This window comes from Dermochelys coriacea, chromosome 16, assembly GCF_009764565.3.
Source record: "Dermochelys coriacea isolate rDerCor1 chromosome 16, rDerCor1.pri.v4, whole genome shotgun sequence".
Classification (NCBI taxonomy): Eukaryota; Metazoa; Chordata; order Testudines; family Dermochelyidae; genus Dermochelys; species Dermochelys coriacea.
In genome coordinates this window covers 14737291-14757510 of record NC_050083.1, presented here as the reverse complement: position 1 = coordinate 14757510, position 20220 = coordinate 14737291, and the positions used below count along the sequence as shown (strand labels likewise).

General features: G+C 45.3%; 1 protein-coding gene across 27 annotated transcripts in view; it reads right to left on the bottom strand.

Moving 5' to 3' along the window:
* Positions 1-9853: 9853 nt before the first annotated feature.
* The window catches only part of FUBP3 (far upstream element binding protein 3), a 58129-nt gene continuing 47762 nt past the window's right edge, over positions 9854-20220 (bottom strand). For 11 of the 27 annotated variants that reach the window (XM_043498569.1, XM_043498566.1, XM_043498570.1 and 8 more), the window contains 6 exons: positions 19782-19855; positions 19192-19268; positions 16409-16477; positions 14106-14177; positions 13211-13338; positions 9854-11215 (listed from right to left, as the gene is read on the bottom strand). In XM_043498569.1, coding sequence (XP_043354504.1) covers positions 11207-11215; positions 13211-13338; positions 14106-14177; positions 16409-16477; positions 19192-19268; positions 19782-19855 — 429 coding nt within the window. In that variant the 3' untranslated portion in view covers positions 9854-11206. The remainder of the gene's footprint in view (positions 11216-13210; positions 13339-14105; positions 14178-16408; positions 16478-19191; positions 19269-19781; positions 19856-20220) is intronic. The other 16 variants (XM_043498576.1, XM_043498572.1, XM_038374461.2 and 13 more) reach the window with 5 other exon arrangements.

The following is a 20220-nucleotide window of genomic DNA, read 5'->3' as shown; positions in this document are numbered from 1 at the left end:
AGGACATTCCATGGGTGCAGGCAGCCAGCCACATGGTAATAAAACCGAGTGGGACGATCCTGCTCTCAGTTATATCAGCATAAATCCAGAGCGACTCCACGGGCTGCAGTCGAATGACTCTGGATTTACACGGCTGTAACTAAGAGCAGAATCCAGCCCAGAAATAGATCTATACCTGCTTGAAATACTGTGATCCCATCAGATCAAGCCTGATTAGTGTTTGCAGGGGGTGAGAGTCAGTGAGTGGCGCTCTCTGATCTCAATCCCTGCTGGTTCTGGTGTGGTCCTGGGGGGTACCGTGGCTGAGGGGAGCAGCGTGGGTGGCTCTCAAGGGAGCACTCTTCTCTCTGAGGGGGTATGGACCCCAAAGCCCCAGCAGGTTGTTAGAACAGATGTGGTGCAGGGAGCAGTGTGGGAGATTCAAAGGGATGGGGGTGGGGTTCCTTCTTTCTGGGCCAGCGCTGACCTTCCGGTCCCTGTGCGACTCTCGGGGTACTGAGCTTCTAGAGCTGCTCTCTTTTGTGGCCATACAGAAAGCTGAGCTCCGGGCCACCTGTGGTCCTAGAAGGGACAGTGTTCACTTGAGCAGGGGTGGAATATATGAACGCCTGGGAAAATCCTAGCCTTGGGAATTGCCTTCTGCTGCCCTAACTCCCTCCTGGGAAAAGAATTCTTCACTTTCTGTCCTAAACTGCTATGCAGCTGCGGTGCTCCTTGAGGACAGGTGACCTCATTTGTAGATCAGGTGGGTAGATTTGCAAGCTCCTTAGGGCTGAATAAGCATACAAGAATTCTTGGGCCTCAGTGGCAAACGGACCTGCAGCCTGGCCGCGAGGGGAGGAAGCAGAGGGAGGGCTTTCCATGCCTGCACACTCTGTGCAGTGGGGAGCAACATTTCCCATCGGCTTTGATGCAGCGGCGATCACACAGCCTCACTTGTTACGAACAACTGAGCGGAACGCTGTCCCTCAATGGCTTTGCAATCAGACCGCTGGGTGTCCTGAGGCCTGAGAGAATAGAGGAGGGGCCCTTTCTCCTGTCCCCCTCCCTCCCCAGGGTCACGGTACACTGAGCAAGAGAAGGCTCAGGGCTTGGGTGCCTCTAAGACACGGGATTGTCCATTCTTGGCTACAACTTTTTACCAATCACTGCAACTACACAACACTCCAGAGAGACAAACCAGTGCACGCAGTTGAGTGACTGCACCCAACAGAGCTCTGTAAGGAAGAGACCAATAAGACGGAATGTGTGTGTATAAGTACCAGACCATCAGTCATTAAATACCATAGTTGTTACCCAAATAGCGCTGCGAAGAGAAGGCCAATATCAAACAGATTTAACAAGAAACACCTAGCCACATATAATCCAGCTCCGGTCGCTGGCCAGCCATCAAAAGTCGCTCCGATCCAACAGCTCTTCCGGGGCCAGCGTGAGAGGAACTTGGGGGCCTGCGCACCGCTCTCCAGGAACTACGGTTGTCAATTCTTGCGATAGTTGGAGTTTTTCTTAAAACTCCAGCTCCTGGAGTATAGAAAAGCGTGAGAGTGGGGCCTGAGCAATTCTCTCAGAAACTAGGAGACAAAACGAGAACCCGACCCCTGTCATTTAAAAACAAAAACAAAAACCAATCTTGTGGTTTTTAAGCCAGTTTCATGGGGCCTCTCATGATTTTAGGATGCTCAGGGTTGGAGACACCCAAGTAGAACTAATTGGCCCACTTGTTGGTAATATCAAAAAGGCCAGGACTGGATGGGCCATGGAAACTGGACTCCCCTTCAGGGGAGGCGCCTTGTATAAGATGGGAGGAAGGAAAGCATGGCATGCTCCTGCCCACCCCGTGCACTCTCCAACTCCATCCATCTGGCCTATTTCACCAGTACTCAAACACGTACTGTTTCAGCCACGTGTGAAATGGTATACAAACCAGCCAGCATTAAAGCAAAGGATGGATCCTTACCACCGTGCAGACCTTGGGCCAGACAGGGAGTATCCAGTGGGTCAGGGGACTGACGCCTACCATCTTGAAGGCAGGAGGGACCACCCCTGACTAGGATGATTTAGGTGGGGATTGATCCTGCTCTGAGCAGGGGGTTGGATTAGATGACCTCCTGAGGTCCCTTCCAACATTGATATTCTGTGATCTCTAATATTTTTTTGAAATCCTTTTGATGGCAAGGAAAGTCTCTCATCCCCAGAGTGGAGGCTGTGGAGACATTCAGGGCCAAATCCTGGTGTCCTTACTACAGTCTCCCACATGTCGGCTTCATCTCCATCCTTCTCATGTGACACTGTACAAAGGGAAAACCTGATCTAATGCAACGAGTCCCTGGGAACTCCACCCTGTCTAAAGAGTCTTTACCCACACAGGGCTGGGAACCGAACGCCTAGGGGCCATATTAGAGCAAACCACCTCAGAGGGCGGAAACAACATACAGAGGGTTGTGGTGAATGCTCCATCGCTGGCAGTTTTTCTAAGGGAGGTGCTCTACTTCAACGAGGGGTTAATTCAGGGAAGTCCAATGGGCGGCGAGGCGGCTCAGACTAGATGATCACAGTGGTCCCTTCTGGCCGTAGGAGCTACGATTCTATAAACAGCCATGGTCTCCGGCCAAAAAGGTAGAGAGCCAGTCAGTCCATTTTGCTGCCAGTGGGACCCAGATACAGCCCTGGTTTAACACTGAAACCAGTGGAATTCCACCAGAGATGGATTGAACCCATGGAAGTAAATGACCAACAGGATGAGATGGAACCTCACTTTCCTGGGGGGTCTAGTGGGATTGTCCCCCTCATTCCTTTCTGGACCTTAAATGGGGAGAGAGTTTGAAGAGCTCTGATTGCTTGAATGAATAGCTCTCTCCATACCCTGCAGTTAAACGCTCCTAGAGGGGGAAAAGCTATGGGACTCCAGCTAGAAACTGTAGGTGAGAAGTTTAAAAACCTCCTTTGACCAGAGATTCTCCATATGAAAACTGGTCAGTGAGAAAACGAGGCTGGGAAGCGAGTTGAAGGGGAGATTAGAAATAAAGGATGCGAGTAGGGATGAAGGGAGAGTTAGAACCACGTGGGAGAGACAGGCTGGCTTTGGAGAAATGGTCACAGCTGCAGAATTCAAGTTTCTAACATGGCAATAGAGGAAGAACAGTGAGTTCAGTGTCTGAGTCCCAGGCCTTCAATGACTAAGAGCCTGGCCATCACTTGGGATGTTATCTGGGTACCGTCTCCCAGGGGAAAGCCCATCCCTGGAGACAGAGATCTGACCACACGCTAGGAAAGAGGAAATGCACTGTATGGAATCACCCTTCCCCGGGCCCAAAGAGACAGACTACAGAGGACCCCAGGTGTTCTTCCCATTGATGGGGTTAACGAGATGGTGCTGCACCTAATTGCGCAGCGTTTTCAGCACTCATGCACTGAAGTAGCTTCCAGAGGGCAAATGGTGACCCACAGCAAGACTGGCAGAGCAGCTCGGCTAGCCATCATCCCTCAATAACCATCCACAGGAGACTGTTCTGCTACCCGAGATCAAAGGGGCTTGAGTCCACGAACGCCCACATCCAAAGTACCTTCTCAGCTATCCAGACTGGCTGACATTGCCTTGTACGTCCCAACCCCTCCCTGCCAAACTGACTGAGACAGAGCCCTGGGGAGAGCCCGCAGGACTGGGGAGAGGCTGGACCTTTCAGACTTATCTGCTGACAGGTGACCTCCTAATGATGCCAAGTAAAAGGAGCCATTATGAGCCCTCCTGCTGCTCCCTCCCCATTGTTACCCCCTTTCTCTATAAAACAAATAGAGTGACTGCCTCTGCCAGCCCGTTGTAATGACTCTGCTACGGAGAAGTTTAATATTCCCCCGTGAATAGCACATACAAGGATTCCTGCAGCTCCGCGTGAATTCTGCGGGGCAAGGCAGACAAGTGAGTGGCAGGTGGGACAATAGGAAGGGACTGACTAATCCCCTGGGGCCTGAGGCACCTGCACTCCAGCCAGGCCAGGATTAAAGAGCGAGCAAGGCAGACAATCAAAAGATCAGAGGCTTCTTTCAAATGGCCTTGAAATGGGATTTTCTTAAAATAAGGGCAGGGGTGGAAAGATAATCTAGTGGGGGAACCGTTACTAGCCAGACAAATGCATACAGTACCTGTCGCCTTCTGGCGTACCTTAAATATTCCCAAAAGAGAGAGACCAGAGAATTGCAATCACTTAACATGAAGCGGCATCCTTCATAGATTTGGCATTTCTTTGCTCTTCGAGCCCATCAGCAGCTGGAGGCCAGGGCTGGGTTCTTACAGATGGGAGCAGATGTTTTACGGCACCTAATTAATATACTTATAGATTCATAGGACTTTAGGTCCCGAAGGGATCATTGGGATCACCTAGTCTGATCTCTTGCACATTGCAGGCCACAAAACCTCACCCTGCCCCCCATAACAGACCCCTAACCTCTGAGTTACTGTAGTCTTCAAATGATGGGTTAAAGACTTCAAGTTACAGAGAATCCACCATTTACACTAGTTTAAACCTGCCCCACGCTGCAGAGGAAGGTGAACCCCCCCCGCCCCAGCTCTCTGCCAATCTGATCTGGGGGAAAATTCCTTCCCAACCCCAAATACATTGATCAGTTAGACCCTGAGCATATGGGCAAGACTCACCAGCCGGACACCTGGGAAAGAATTTGGTGAAGTAACTCAGATCCCTCCCCAGCTAGTGTCCTGGCTCCGGCCAGTAGCAGAAGCAATCTCCTCATTATCCCCTCCATAAGCTTATCATGCTCAGTCTTGAAGCCAGTTAGGTTTTTTGCCCCCATTGCTCCCCAAAGCAGCAACTCCCCAGAACTTCACTTCTCGGATGGTTAGAAACCTACGTCTAATTTTGAGCCTAAATTTGATGGCCAGTTTACATCCATTCGTTCTTATGTCCACACTGGTGCCTAACTTATATAACTCCTCCCGTCCCTGGTATTTATCCCTGTGATGCATTTAGAGAGAGCAATCCTCGTTCTCCTTGGTCTTCATTTGGTTAGGCTAAACGAGCCAAGCTCTTGAATCTCCTCTCCTAAGGTAGGTTTTGAATTCCGCAGACCATCCTAATAGCCCTTCTCTGCACCTGATCCGGTTTGAATATTTGTAGACACCTACTTTCAGCATGGAAAATATAGGGGATAAAGGAAAAGCATAGGAAGCCTTTTCTTGCACACAAATCTCGAGAACAGCTAGGTTTTACCATATGACATGATCAGGTTGGCTAAGCCTCTGAAAACTAGGCTCATCGTTAAAAAAAAAATTCCATGCAAAACCAAAACTGACCAGTCAAGTTAAATCATTCAAATCAGGAAATATGAAAGTTGATGTTTCACTCAATTCCATAATCTCCTCACATGCAGGACAATCATACAAGCTGGAGTTACATGACCAGACAGTGTTTTCTACAGCCCTAGATACACACCTAGCACTGTATAATAATTTAATTTCAGTACATATAAACCATTGCTATGGGAAGTCTACACAAACATTTTAGCACCACACTAGAGAAGCAGTGCAGTAAGAGAGGGCCAGTGAACTTGTGTTGTCATAAACATGCAGTTACTGAAAGAGTTCATCAACCCACTTATGCATCTTATTGTAAACATACCGTTATTCTAATGCAATTAAATATTTAGTATTGGGGAGATAAAACATACATGCTTATGGAAAAAGACAATCTTTTCATTTTAACTTGCAATGTTAGAAATAGGTTTCATTTTCAAGTCATGCAAAATTAAAGAAACTATTTTAAAATATCTGAAAGTACACAAACAGATTTGCATGATAAAATACTCTGTATATAGAACATAGTCCAGAAGACCAATTGGGTAATCATTAACCTAGCAAGACATTTTAGCAAAATTATACAAGAATATTTCTCTAAGAGGTTGCAGAAAGATTGCAATAAGAAGTTTTCATTTACAAATATACCAGTACTCTGAGAAAAAGTAAAATAGGATACATACAACTTAATACACACAGCTTGCAAGTTAGGACTGGAGAGTAAACTGAACCAATGAAAAGGTCTGTCACTAAAGCTATATTATGGGAGTTGATTTAGTGGAAGAATGAAAACACGCATTAAAAGATGCTCCACATCTGTCTGTATCCAAGGTTGTAGGAAAGTGCGTTTGAGAGGAGGTCTGAGCATTTAAAGACTGATTGTAAGGTTTTTCTGCTCTTTCTGGTAGTGTCTTTTCGGCAATGGAGAAAAATGACAACAGGGGAAGCAGACTCTGCCTAGAGTGCTGAAAAATGCACAAACCCACTGAAAAAGCAGCATGACCCCCCCCCCATTTTTCCATTTTAGCTAGCTCAGGTGTTGCGTGTAACTGAAGCAGGCAGAGTTATCAGAGAGGTGATTTTCAAGTGGAAGCTGTCTCTAACTTTGCATTAATGCATCGTTTGCCTGGAACACTTCCCCCTCGCCCCCAGCCCCTAACTCCTCAACTGCCTTAGTTTCCTTGTCTCTTTACTGTCTTCCATTTCCCCACCTTTAGTCCAACTAGACCCTCAACCTGTTCAGCACCAACAGCCACCTGACTCTGCAAAGAAAAAACCCCAAACAATCCCCCGTTCCCCCCCCCAGGAAACCTTTAATAAAAAGGTTTACAAACCCAGGTCCTGCTTGCCAGAGGTGTGAGCGACTACAGCTCCCAGTGATTTTGAAGTTGTAGGTGCTCAGCTCTTCTGATCAGCACCCCCCATGACTTGGGCCAGCCTCCCCCCCCTTCTCTTTTGTCACTCCCCATGTTGTAGACTGTAGGGCAAGGGCAGCCTCTGGCACCCAATGGGTGCACACACATGTATGTAACGCTCAAGGGCAGCCAATGGCTAATTAACTACAGTGGCCAATTCCAGTCCGGAAGGCATCTTGCATTTTTCATCCGTCACAGCCCTTTGTTCCTGGGAGTTAAAGAAAGGGGGAAATAAAGAGGAAGGATGGAGCCACTTGTGGGTCACAGTTTAACCAGGCATCTCTTACAGAGGATGGGAAAGGGGGGAGATGTGAAAGGAAGCAGAGTCTCATGGCCAGAGCATCACCTTGGAGATAAAATCCAGGTTCTAGCTCCAACTCTCGCCCCATCCTTAGCCAAGGTGTTTAACCCACACAGGCCTAGCTGGGTTGTTTAGGGCTCACTCGCAAAGCAGTTGCAGCTCCCCCTGTTTGGAAGGGCAGATCATGTAGGATCCCCTCTGACCACTATTGGTTCCATCTCCACAGCCTACAAAAAGATCCTAAAGAACAAGCCAAAGCCTGACACCCATTTCATCAACTCCTCATGCTAAGCACAATATCCTTCAACCACCAAGCCCTTCGATCCACAGCAGTAACCTTAAACACCTCTCCTGGCACAGAGCAACCCAGAGGGAGCACCGGTTGGGCCAGACTAAAGGTCAATGGAGTCAGCATCCCACAGGCTTTAAGCTGCCTGTCCCAGCCGGAAAGGTGGTTACATAGGGTGAAACACCTATGAGAGGTCATGGGAGGCCCCACACACTAGCCCTTCCTTCGACAGCCAAGTCACAGGGTGCATGGGCGCTCCATTGAGGTAGTAGGCAAAGGTGGCACCAACTGCACGGACATTTGAAGAAGCGTGATCTAATGCAACATAAAAGCACATGGAAGTTACCGCGGGTCCTGTGCCAATCACCTTTGCATTCGGTTTCACACTGGTCTGTTTCATTCTCATGAGGTTTTGTAGCAACAAGGCCTGAACACCTGGAAGATGTCAGAAGGGTATTTGAGACTTGGCCTTCCATGCCTCACCCAGTGCCATATGGGATCATGAGAGAAATTCATTCTGCTAAAAGCAGCAGCAGTGAAACAGTTAACTTGGACCTTTAAATCTTCTTTAGGTTTCCAAGTTAACTTGCATTGAGATGAAGGGGCAATTCACGCATGTGCTCTAAAGTTCAGAGGCTGGAGAGTCAAGAAGAAAGCACTGCCTCAGTTCACATGTATGGTTTCCAAGTTCTTTGCAAGCATGAGAAGACATTTAAAATTAAAAGACAGAGGCTTGATTGCGAATCACCTTGCAGCAGATTCCACAACCACAGAACCTTGTGCTATATACAAAGATTGAGCCTCGAGAAAAGAATTGGACGAAGGATTGGAGAAGCATTTGCGGTAGGGTTTTCTGCCCTAGGCAAAGCGTATGCCTCTTCTAGACTCCTGGGTCTGATTTACAAGGGTGCTGAGCACCCCCAATTCCCACTGAAAACTAAACTCTAGACTTTTCTGGCTGCCCTATCCAACTGCCTGCATGTGGAGGGCTGATACTGAGGAGAACCTCCAATTTATAACCTAACACGTTAAATTGCTCCTGCACTAAGTGTCCCTCTCACTGATGACCATGCAGCAATAATGGAAGACAACTGCTGAACTTGGTAACATTTCAAGCACTTTAAGCCTTCCAGGACACCAGACTGCTGATGAAAAACCAGCTTTGCAGGCGCCATCTTAATGACAGGCCGAATTTCAAAGGCTTGCAAACTCTCTCTTTTGCTGCCCCACCCCCTCAATAAAAGGTTGCATCAGAAGGATATTTTTCCATAATTTATAGTATGGGCATTTCACTTGGGAGACTTGCTAATCTGTACTTACAGATACATTTAAGAAAATGCATCCTCCCACAATCCTGTGCCATTTATGACTCTTGGCACAATCCGCAATACTCAGTCTTCAATTAATGGACACCTTAGGGTTCATTATCACACAATTGCTCCCTGTGAACCATGCCAAATGCTGTTTTGGCACAGAGCTTGGAAGATGAATTAGAAGGAAGTCTTCTCAGTAATGCCCTCTCCCCAATTCCCATTCCCATCATCAGTGTTTATGCCCTCCTCCTGCAGTCTCTCCCCTCCCCCCACTTTCCAAGTGGCTTTTACTATTCCATCTTTCAATGTCTCTCTTGATTCTCTGGAGGTGTATTTAAAGATGCTATATTCTCTTTTCTTCCGGCTCTCAACACGCCTCCACGTCACTGCTTTACAGATGGGATCTCTTTCTACTCCCCAGAATCCCTGCCAACTCTGCTACAGATGCCTGGGTGCTTGAGAAGGCAATTGGGTGGACAAAGCTTTATTTAAGTTGTGGGGCATGAACCTCATAAAAAATGGATTTCTCTCAAGTGATTCAGCCCAGTCCGAGTTGGTTGCAGCTAGAGAAAGTTTCCCTGCCCACGAGATTCCTGAGGGGGAAGGAGAAGTCGTTCAATGATTAATGAACATTGCTATCCCATAATATACATTAATTCCCAGGGACTCGTACTCCTTTCCACCTTTTTGTAAGGGAGGGTTGCCTTGCTCCAACGACCGGGTGCCGAGGGGTGACACTTCCAGGATCGCAAGCGTAAGCCAAAGTATTCTACTTCCTAGCACAAAGGACAAAGTTTTGGGAGAAGAACAAAAGGTTCAGTAGATTATAAAACCAAGCTCTGCTAATGCACTAACAAGCAATAACCGTGTTTACGTAGGTGTAGACAAACCTTCTGCATCATTCCTGTTTAATAAAGGGAAGTTTTCTATAAATAAATCTCTCTGGCCATAGGCATTTACATTTAGAGTACCGTATATTGGAAGTCCTTTGTGTCCCATTATTTCAAAAGACATCCATGTGACATTAAGAGTTTGACTGGAATTAAAGCTCTCAAGTCAACGTAACGGAGTTATCCAAAACCATTAACATGAAATCATTTGGAGCTAAGTTGATGTGATCCGTGCCAGGTATGCGGGCTGAGATGGTGCTCGAGGTAAAAGCAGTTAGCCCATGCTCACTCTAGTTACTTTCAGAGGAGAGTGAGCAAACTGAGTAAAGCAGACTAAAAATACTTCACCCACAAGACATCTTGTGGAAATTTTATTATATAGAGAGTGTAAAATGCAACTGTCAGTCAAATAAAAGGAACACTTTTTTAACATCATGCTCAACATTATCCAATGGCGTTTCTTTATAGTTAGACATTTCAAGCATTATAAGGAAAAAATAAGGAAAGAACCCAAGAACAGTAACTTCAGTACATTTCAAAACGGAATGTCCCGCAGGTCAATTAAAAATGCAAGAAAAAATAGCTTCAATTCCGTTTTTTCCTTTAAAAATACACTGTTATCTGTACAAGAAACACTACAGTAAACATTGGAAATCATATCCCTTTTATTAAATCAATTATTTAGCGCATACTGTGGTTAATACTAGATTCATTTATTTCTCTAGGTAATTTGACAAATATTAGATAAGAAAATATTTAAAAAGAAAAATGAAAAAAGCAAAAACACCTTGGAATTAAAAAATAGTTACTACTTTTTATATGGTTTAATGTTCCACAGTGTTTGTTAAAGGTACTAATAGCGGATTCATTTTAATATTAAAAATAACAGTATTTATATTTCCGAGAGCATAGAGGAAGGGTTTTTTTGTTTTTTTTTTTTTTTTTTAAACAAGCTTGGAGGTCTTAGATACATAAATGCAACCAGCAATGGAGACATGAAAAAATGTATTGCTAAAAAAATTAACACATTTTTATATTACCCTTTAGAACTCTAGAAATTATACAAACCCTACAAAATACCTCCCCCCCCACACTTGCCTGACAGCAAAACAGTGTCTCAATACAGAATTCACATAATTACAATACATACCATAGTTCAGTTTTTTAAAAAATGCAATAAAATCAAAAAGACAGCCAAGATACAAGAAATTAGAAGTAAAACATTTAATGAATTTACATATTTAAGAATATTTAAATACTGTTTAAAATTTTTTTTTTTAGGATTTGTTACATACCACCTAAGACTTCCAAGCCACTCTTTCTGTTGCAACAGAAAAGATTGAAAACTAAAAAGAAAAAAAAAAAAAAAAAAAACACACAAAAAACCACATGTTGAAATGTCACAGCTCTGGGGTGCGTTTTGGTGCCTGTAATTCTCTGGCTTCTTTCCAAAAAGAATCCCGGAGTTTTTACAAATTTGGAAACAAAAAATTACCAGCAAGTCCATAAGTTTAGTACATTACTAATTGTTCCTGATTCTTAGAAAAGTTCAGTTTAGATTATCCTACAACTAGTGTTTCACAAACAAACAGAAAAGTCTTCATCAAAACGTTGCAAATCTAGAAACCTCTGTTACAAAAAGGTTTTCTTCCACAATGATTCCAAGAAAAAAAATTGCCACAAGGACATTGTTCTACTGCTCCTGCATAGAAACAGAAAGAAACAAAGTCAATTTAGGTCTACACTTAAAACTTATATGGACACAGCTTTATAAGGCAAGGCTAACCCCCTGCCCCTCTTGACCAATACAGCTATGTCAGCAAAACCTGAGCATAGATGGAGCTAGGCCTATAGACAAGTGCTTCTGTTGGCATAGCTACTGTTGTTCAGGGAGGTGGTCCTACCACTGACAGAAAAAGTCCTGAGAGTATACTCAGTCTATACTGGGGGTTACGCCAACCTAGGCTCTGTAGCGTAGACCTGGCCTTACTCAGCAGCAAATTCTAAAATGGATCTCCAGAAAACACCTGCCCACCACATTTCCTGTTCTAACAAAATAGGATATGTACCACACAGGGATACCTGAGAAATAAATATCTGCAAGAACTCAGCCATAATACCTCTTATCCCTGAGCTTTCTTCCTGGGAGTCCATGCCCCCTCAAGGAACTTTCTATTTCTTTCTCCACAGGCCCAGACTTTCCAATAGAAGACTGGAAGCGGACTCCCCTTAGTACTACATCTAGATCAGCCAGAAGGTAGTTATTTAACTACACTAAATATTCCCTCCCATGGTATTTCCAGCAAGCTGGGGACCAGAGTGAGCATGCAGGTTCCTGCAGAACAGTGCGCTGCACCATCAGTAATTTTATGGCTAAACGTTTGTCTCTCTAAGAATTTGAGTTTCAGTGCTGATGAAAGGTGCCGAATTACCCACGAATTATCCACAGACAATGGCAGTGCAATCTTTTCTATACTGCCTATGAGTGTGCTTCTGCCCAGACTTGGGGTGTGGGAGCATAACGTATGGGCCTTAACATCTTTCTTTCCCTGCAAATAGTGCAAACAGAAGCACCGAGAGAGGTATCTGCCCACTAGCAAATTAACAGATCAGCAAGTCATTTCACATTTGTTACCATACACCCATCATATGCTAATAACGACAGCTGGTAAAAGACTTCCAAGGGAGCAATTTGCACTAAATATTTAATTCAGATTGACAAAAAAGTGAGTTGAAGTTTGATGAAAATCTTCATGAAAGTTTTGTTGGATTTTTCAGCTGGCCACAGAGCTGGTAGAAAAATTATGAAATCCCAAGAAAGTAAGGATGAAGTATTAGTTGAAAAAAAACAACAATTTTCACAAACTAGTAATAACTTTGGGGCTCTGCTGGGCTCTATTAAAATCAGTGACTCAGTGGTGAAGAGCTCTGCAACCCATTACCAAGCCAGTAAGTAATATAGCTCTTAGACTTGGATTTTAATAGGGCGTGCTGTTTTTAAAAGGGATCAGCCATCTTCATAACTTGTATGCGTGAGATTCATATACAGATCTTGCCAAATGCCAGAGACGTTCACCTTAGCAAGGCTAACTTTGCAGGCAACAGCTACTCCTGACCAAAGGAGCTTTGATGGTGAGATCCAAAATGAATCCTACTCAAACTTCAACTGGAAAGATGGCAACTGAACTGCAGGGCTTGAGTGACAGATAAGGTAGATATGGAATTAGCTACCATATATGCACAGTTCAATCACTTTTCCAGCTATGTGTTTTCCCGTTAGGACATTAGAACTGCAGGCTAGCTTTTCTGAAGCGTGTGTATTTTTGCGAACACTTAACCCACACACAAGGATACCCAATGTTCATGAAAGTCAAAGCCTGCATGTGGACGTGACCCTGCGAATTGGATGTGCACCCTTGTGCAAGGCTGGTACATCCATTAGCTCTGAAATGCGGAGATCATAGTAGCATGTGGATTGTGATGCAAGTGCCCATGAAAGCCCTCAGTTAGGTATTAAGCTGCCCACAAAGAGGCACAGCGGGTTGCAGTTAGCTGATTGCCCTCTTTAGTTGGGTCTCAGACATCAGGGCAGCTTTATTGCCTATAGCCATGGTGGGGCCTTCACCACACTGGGGTAATGCTAAACTACACTAACCCCTCCAGCAGTAGATTAGCTCAGTGGAACACAAATACAGACCTGGCTGTGGGCCTGAGCCTGCCCTAGTGTCTGCCCATAGTAGGCAGCCTGCTGTCTGTAATACTCTGCCCACGCCATTGTGTAGTCCGGCTGGGAACTTGCCTGAGAAGCAGCACTGGCAGCGTGACCTGAATGACGAAAAGGAAACACAGGTAGTCGAGCACCAGCAAGAGCAAGCAAACATACACACACTTAGGATATTGTTTTATAATGTTGAAATACAGCAGACATCTGAAAATTCAGCAGCAGCAACCACCTGCCATTTGGACAGAATAGGACACATTTTAAGCAGACTTGCAGGTTATTAGTTGGTGCGGCACTTTGAAAGCATAACAATTATTCCCATTGTTCAGGGATACTTGGCTTTGAAATTGTGCTTTGTTCATCCTTTGAGTCCTCCCGCTGAGGAACATCCAATAGCTCCAGAAGCTAGGGCATGAAAGATGCCAGAGTGGCATTCCTCCGAAATGTCAACGAGAAGACGCCCCCTCCCCCCAACTCAGTCACTAAAGTGTAGAGCTTTTCTTGTATCTCGGAGAGCAAGCCCCACCCCACTTCAGGCCCTTTATCAGTTCTTATGTTCAGGCACGGGTACATGTGCAAACATGTTCCTAATACAGTCCAACTTCTTGAGGTGCACCTGAAAGGGAACGAACAGTCCACTATGGACTGTAGTTCATTGGCCTCACCTTGCCCTGAGATGGTGCAGTAACGAGCACTGTTAAAGCTTTCTGTGGGAGAACAACATGCACCCTCGCCAACAGGAGGGCACAAAAAGGGATTTGTAAGGGAATGGGACCTTGTAATGCAAGGGGGTGGAGAGAAGTTAATGGATTAGAGCTAACTCTGTTTATAACAAGAGTGGATTCATCTCCAGCAGCCCTGTTTCACTCACTCTGTTTTTTGTAATACTCCTCCCACGCCTTGCTGTAATCAGGCTGGCTGTTCTGCTGCTGGCTCTGTTGGCCTGTGCAAAGAGGACAACAACGGGCATGTCAATAAGGAACAGATGACAAGTCTCTAGCTAGTGAGATCTCCCCAACAGACAGCTCCTGGCTTCAAGTCTACTGCCCATGCCCTCAACATTCCTCTTCACATCTTGCTACAACAGGTGGGATTCTTCGCTTGGGAAGAGCTATTTTAAAGAGTATGGATGCCTGCGTTGTCCCCATTTAAATCCTTTCCTCAGGGAGCAGCACACTAGTCTCCTACCTGTGGTGACCAGCTGAAGCCAAATTGACTTTGCTGGACAAATAGTTAGCCAGCATTGCAAGCCATCCTATGACATAACCGGCAACCTCTGGAGAATGTTTACTACCTGGTACTACAGGAGAACTGAAGGGCACTGGCAGAACCATGATGGAGGAGGAAGACTGAACAGCACTGGCCTGAGCCAGTGAGCAAGACTGCCTGTGTCCTTGGCAGTTAAATTCACATTCAAAAAAGGGGGACCTGGGATGGGAAAAAAATATGTTGACAACCCAGTTTCTGCCAAGCCAAGCTCCGATGACAGAGCTTCCAAGGAACCAGCTTGAGATCACTATGCCGTTTTGTGTTAGTCTCAGAACAGATTCTGAGGGGCTAGATTAGCCCCTGCTCATTCAGTGAAAGCACACTGCAAAGAGCCATCACTTAGAATACCTAGTTTGCAGGGTCTGTTGACACCCTGCATCCACACACAACAGCTATCCCATGCACCTTACAGGTGCTTGGCACGCCAGCTGGTTGCAGTACTTGGGATGCAGTCTTTAGCTCAGTGTTAACTGAGCCTGAGCAGCCTATCCCAGTTTTGTTGAAGCGTGGCAAGGGAGCCGCAAGCTCTGTAGCATGGCCAATGCCATCCCACAATGCTGTGCCTTGCATTTGGAAGCTATCCAAAAGACCTACTTCCAGCAACAGTGACGCACACTGTGGAACAGGTTAGTCTAGAAGTCCCAGAACACACCGGTGCTACCCCGTTGTAAGGCATATGCTGGCAACGGATGCAGACTGTTTCTGAAAACTGTGAAGACACACGAAAGCTTGTGTCTCTGGCCAAAAGAAGCCAGTCCAATAGAAGATTTTACCTCACCCCTGCCTGGTCTCTCACAAGAGAGCCAATCATTTCATAAAACATTTCTGCAGCCACTTCTTTAGTGAGAGCATACGTACCCTCTGGAAAAAAAAGTCAAACAATCCAATTAATGGGCTCAGCATGTCTAAGCTTCAACTAGGGGAGAGGCCAGCCACCTGGGCCCAGGGCACCCCCCTTTACCCATACCATTATGGTTAATGCACAGGACCTGGAGAATCATGCGGCGGACTAACTAAAGAGCAATACAGACAATGTGCTAGTTAGAGAGCAAGGAGAATCATGCGGCGGACTAACTAAAGAGCAATACAGACAATGTGCTAGTTAGAGAGCAAGGAAAGCCAGGCGGACTAAAATGCATAAGTGCTACACGAAAGCCACTGCATGCATTAGACTGGTGAGTGAGGATGGGAGGCACAAAGAAAAAAAAAAGGAAGCTTGCTCTTCCTGGCCATCTAACGGCCTTCACTCTCCATACACAATTCTGGGTGCTGCCCTGCACTACAACACAGGCTGAAGAGAGCTTTGAAGTGGCAGGGTTGGGGGGAAGGGTGAACATAATACACTGAAAGTGTGAAGTGGGTGGAGGAAACAGGGCAGCAGTGTCCTGTCCAGGGGCATAACAGCGGGTTAAAAGACTTGACCAAAGCTACAAGTCAAGACCTTTTCTTGCAGAGGTCAGGGCTGCCTTGACTGTCCACCTGCTAATGCCAACAAAGGACCCCCTTCAATGCCTTTTCTTCTAGGAGAATTACAGTCCGCAGTGGGCTGAAAGGACACGCCGCTAAATACATTTCACGGCAAAATGTTTTACCCGGCCAGTTAATTTATTTAAGATGGGGAAGAAGTAATTAAAATCTAAATACATGTGTAGGGTTGGGGGGTCTGCCCCTCCTCTCACAAGGGGGGCTATGCTGGTGAAAGGGAAGGGGGGGCATTCTAGAATTTGGTCATAGGAGGTCTGTTCTGAAGAGTGATTCATCTGGCTCTTTGACAATGCTAATGAGACCATGGAAACCAGGCTGTGACACTTGCTTTAGAACAGGCTGGGAAGGAAATGGTCAGAAGCTGATTTTAGATAAACCTTTATGTGTAACAACAAGACGATGTAGGAGACAGGTATTTACCTAGTTTCTTATAATAATCCTCCCACGCCTTGGTGAACTCCACCTGGCCTGACTGGGTACCATTGTGATCTGCAGCAGGAGAAGAAAGCAGTGAGGTCTGCTTAAAGCACAGCATTATCTTGTCTGTCCTCTCTCTTTACCAAGACTGCCTTCAGAGTGTGCCTGGCTACAAACAGGAACATGGAGGATTCTAAGTGGATATGGAACGGAACAGCCAACATTCCCACCAGGTTTAATAGCAGTGATGCAAGACATCTGACCCAGAGAATGGCAGGGGTGGCCAATGAACAGCCTTCACTTATCCCATCGGCTCATAGCCCAAGTCTGCTGACCTTCAAGACCGGTGCAAAACCCATCTCTCTTCTCAAACCTTTGCTTGAGGAAGGGTGGGAGACGTACTAGAGGGTTATTTTAGGAGAGGATTTTTCCTTTGTAAAAAATTGCTCTTGGAGAGCAAAGTTGGTGCAGATTTTTTTGGTGGGGAAGAACTCCCCTTGTTCTCATGCAAAATAGTAAGTTAATTGGGAGGGGAGGGTTAAACGTACACACCCTCAGGCAAGTACAGCATGTTTCATAAATGTAAAAGGAAGCACACCCAAAGCCTTTTTATATGAAGGCAAAGATAAGAGCCTCCAGCATACAAGAATGGTGAAGAAGCTTGCCTGATGACTCCCCCATCCTGGGATCTGAGCTAAGATATTAATGGTACCCCTCCCTGCATCATTCAAGTAATGTTAGCAGGTTAGCCGAGTTGTACTGACTGCTTTCCCCATGCAGAAAATAGTGTAATTGTGGACATGGCGTTTGATCTTTCAGTCAGAAAGTTATGACTGAGATTCTAAAACCCAGGACAGGCTCCTGGACCCAAAGCAAACTGAAAATAATTGCAAGCAACATATTTCTGATGTTACAAAGTAAAGATAGCAATAAAACATTAGATACCACTAGTACCTTACTATAATGCTACCTGGTGAAGGAGTACATTTGGGTGCTTGCAACACTTTACTATTTTAAGCTACTTGAACTACATATCCACTGTAATTATCTACAGTTCAATGCTTCCTAGACTGCATGTTCCTTGGGGCACAGACTGTCTTTGAAAGTGTCTGTACAGAGATTAGGACAATGGGCCCCTGTTCCCAAGTGGGGCCCCTTTATGCTATTGTAGCATATGTATTAGAAAGGTTAAGTTAATGATGTACCATGGCAGGGGATTTCCATGAACAAGATGCAGAATATTCGGAGTTATGGTTTCCACGGCACCAAATTTTAGTCTCTGATCTTGGAAATATGGATACAGCTGTACTTATAATCATTGTGCAGCTCTCCAGGCAGTATGTATAGCCGGAATGCTACATCTTGAGGTGGTCTATTAGGGGGAAACTGCATGCTACAGGCAGCAGCCAATTTTCAGATTCTTATTTCTAAACCAAACTTAACACGTAAAAAGACGCTGGCCATTCCTGAGAAGTCTGAAAGGCTTATTTTTAAAACTTAAGTTATTCAAGTATTTAAAAATGTACAGAAAGTTCTCTTAACACCTGAAATACCCCACACCATTCCAACACAGGTGAAGAGAATTGTATTGAGTTTCTGCACAGATTCATCTTTTGGCTGAGGGAAGGCATAAGGAGTTTCGGAAAGCAGCTGCCTTTTGATCTGAAAGTTTAGGCCTCTGTTGAGAGTTAAAGTGAAAACATCTCTACCAGAAAAGGAAATTAACAACTTTGGGATTGCTGACAAACCGAAGTTGGTGTTTGCATGAAATGACTGCTCCATGTATTAGAGTGACACGCAGCACAATGGCCCTGCTGGAGCCACCTAAACTAAGGAGGGTCTGTTGTTCTCCCAATCTGAACGGGTTGGGGGTTTAAACAATCAGGAGGTCAAACGCCTGGCTCGGAGCAACAGCCACTCGAAGCAGCACACTAGGTCCAGGACGCAAACAGCTGCAGATCTGCTTTTCTGGCCTGCTGACTGGAGTGAAGGACAGAAGTTTTTGAACTCTGACCAACAATGAATTTGTACAACTTTATGTAGTTTACTTTTAGCCATGTGACCTACTTGTCCTGTTTAACCGGTAAGGCGCTGACTAATTCCCAGTGTTTACCAGCTTGGGTGCTGGTCTGTACTTACAACCTTTCAGGGACATTTTATTCCAGTAAGGGGGGGAGGGGGTGTTTTGTCACAGGGAGGTGGAACTAGGACAGGAGCTAATCCTACCCTCTTCCCCCTTCACCATCCAACCTCCTCTCCTTTCTGTTCATTCATTCCTACCAGAATCCCAATCTTTCCTTCAGGCTGCGAAACAAGTGGTGAGGGCAGCTCACATCAGGAGAGCAGGTGAGTAGCAAAGAGTTTCAGGACAGTCAGGAGCAGAAAGGAGGTGGGCTGCTAATGACAGGCTGTGGCTAATGGGAGGAAATGGTGCTGTCCAGTACTCAACTGGGGAAGGCAGGAGGAGAGAGAGTCTAGAGAGGTGGGAAGGGTCTTGTTAGGAGGGAGCAGGAAGGGAGTCCAAGCTCCTGCAGGAAAGAGGGGTGGATGCTTAAAACAAGCAGCTAACAGCAAAGAGTGATTTATAACAGGTTTTCTGCACGCCTTCAATGTGTTACTAATCAGGAGCATTGATCCCTTACTCCAGGGTGCACCTGTATGCACTTCAAGTGTAACTTCTTCTACCATCTTCCATACGAGTGATCTCACAAAACCTGCAGCTGTGTACCTGCGTGGAGTACAGATTAACTTTTGACTTTTCTCAAACCAAAATGCTAACCACTTACTTGGAACTTGCTGTCCAGGCTGTTGCCACGTCTGGTAGGTGCTGCCCCAACCCTGTGTCATGAATGCCTGAGGACCACTGTGGATTATAATACCATACACTGAGGGAGATGGACAGGACATTTTCTTAATAGATCATATGCACAAAAACATAACAGCATCAAAATGATTATTAGGAGTCAGCAGCTGCTAAGGCAAGAATTAATGCAAAAACAGGGGGAACTCCTGACCAGTGCTGGAGAAGAGAGCATGAAGGCCTTCCTTAAGTTACTATCAGAAGAGCTGAAAGGAGGGCACATCAAACCTCACTCAGACTTGAGACCAACAGTATCTGTTGCTAATTTAAATTTCTTTCCACACCCTTGCTGCATTGATGGTGGGCGTTCTTAGATGTGGCAGGAACTGGCACCTCCAATTAGGAGCTTTCTATAATTGGGCTTCAAAGCTTCATCTCACTCATCCTTGGATTCTGGAGTCTTCCATCTGACTTTCTACAAGTTTTCACTTATTCTTAAACCTTCAAGCCTCAATATAAAATGTTCACATTCATGCTCTCTATGTTACGGAGTCCAAAGGACTTGTGGAATCTTACTTTTGATGAGGTGTAGCAGGTGCTTGGCTGAAAGGATTTTGACCAAAACCGCCAGGTCCACCCATGCTGGTACCCTGTCACAGAATCCACAAACACTTAATGTTACAATTCCTTCCACCATTTAAAAAAAAACAAAAAAACAAACAAAACACCCAGCCACTATGTTTAGAACAATAGCAAGAAAAGGGACTAGACAGCACAGGAAATACCACAGAACTCATGGCACCAATTCTGAAAGTGTAAAATTCCCAAAAGTGCCTAAGTGAATTGGGAGCCCCTTTTTGAAAACCACTTAGGCTCCTAAGTGTCTCACTGAAAGCCAATGGGACTTAGGAACGTATTACAGTGTTTCACTATATGTACTCCAAGATCAAAAACTCTCTCGTCAAGGGATTCAGGATAAAGGCTGCTTTTTCAGTTTTACAAGGTCCCACTTCAG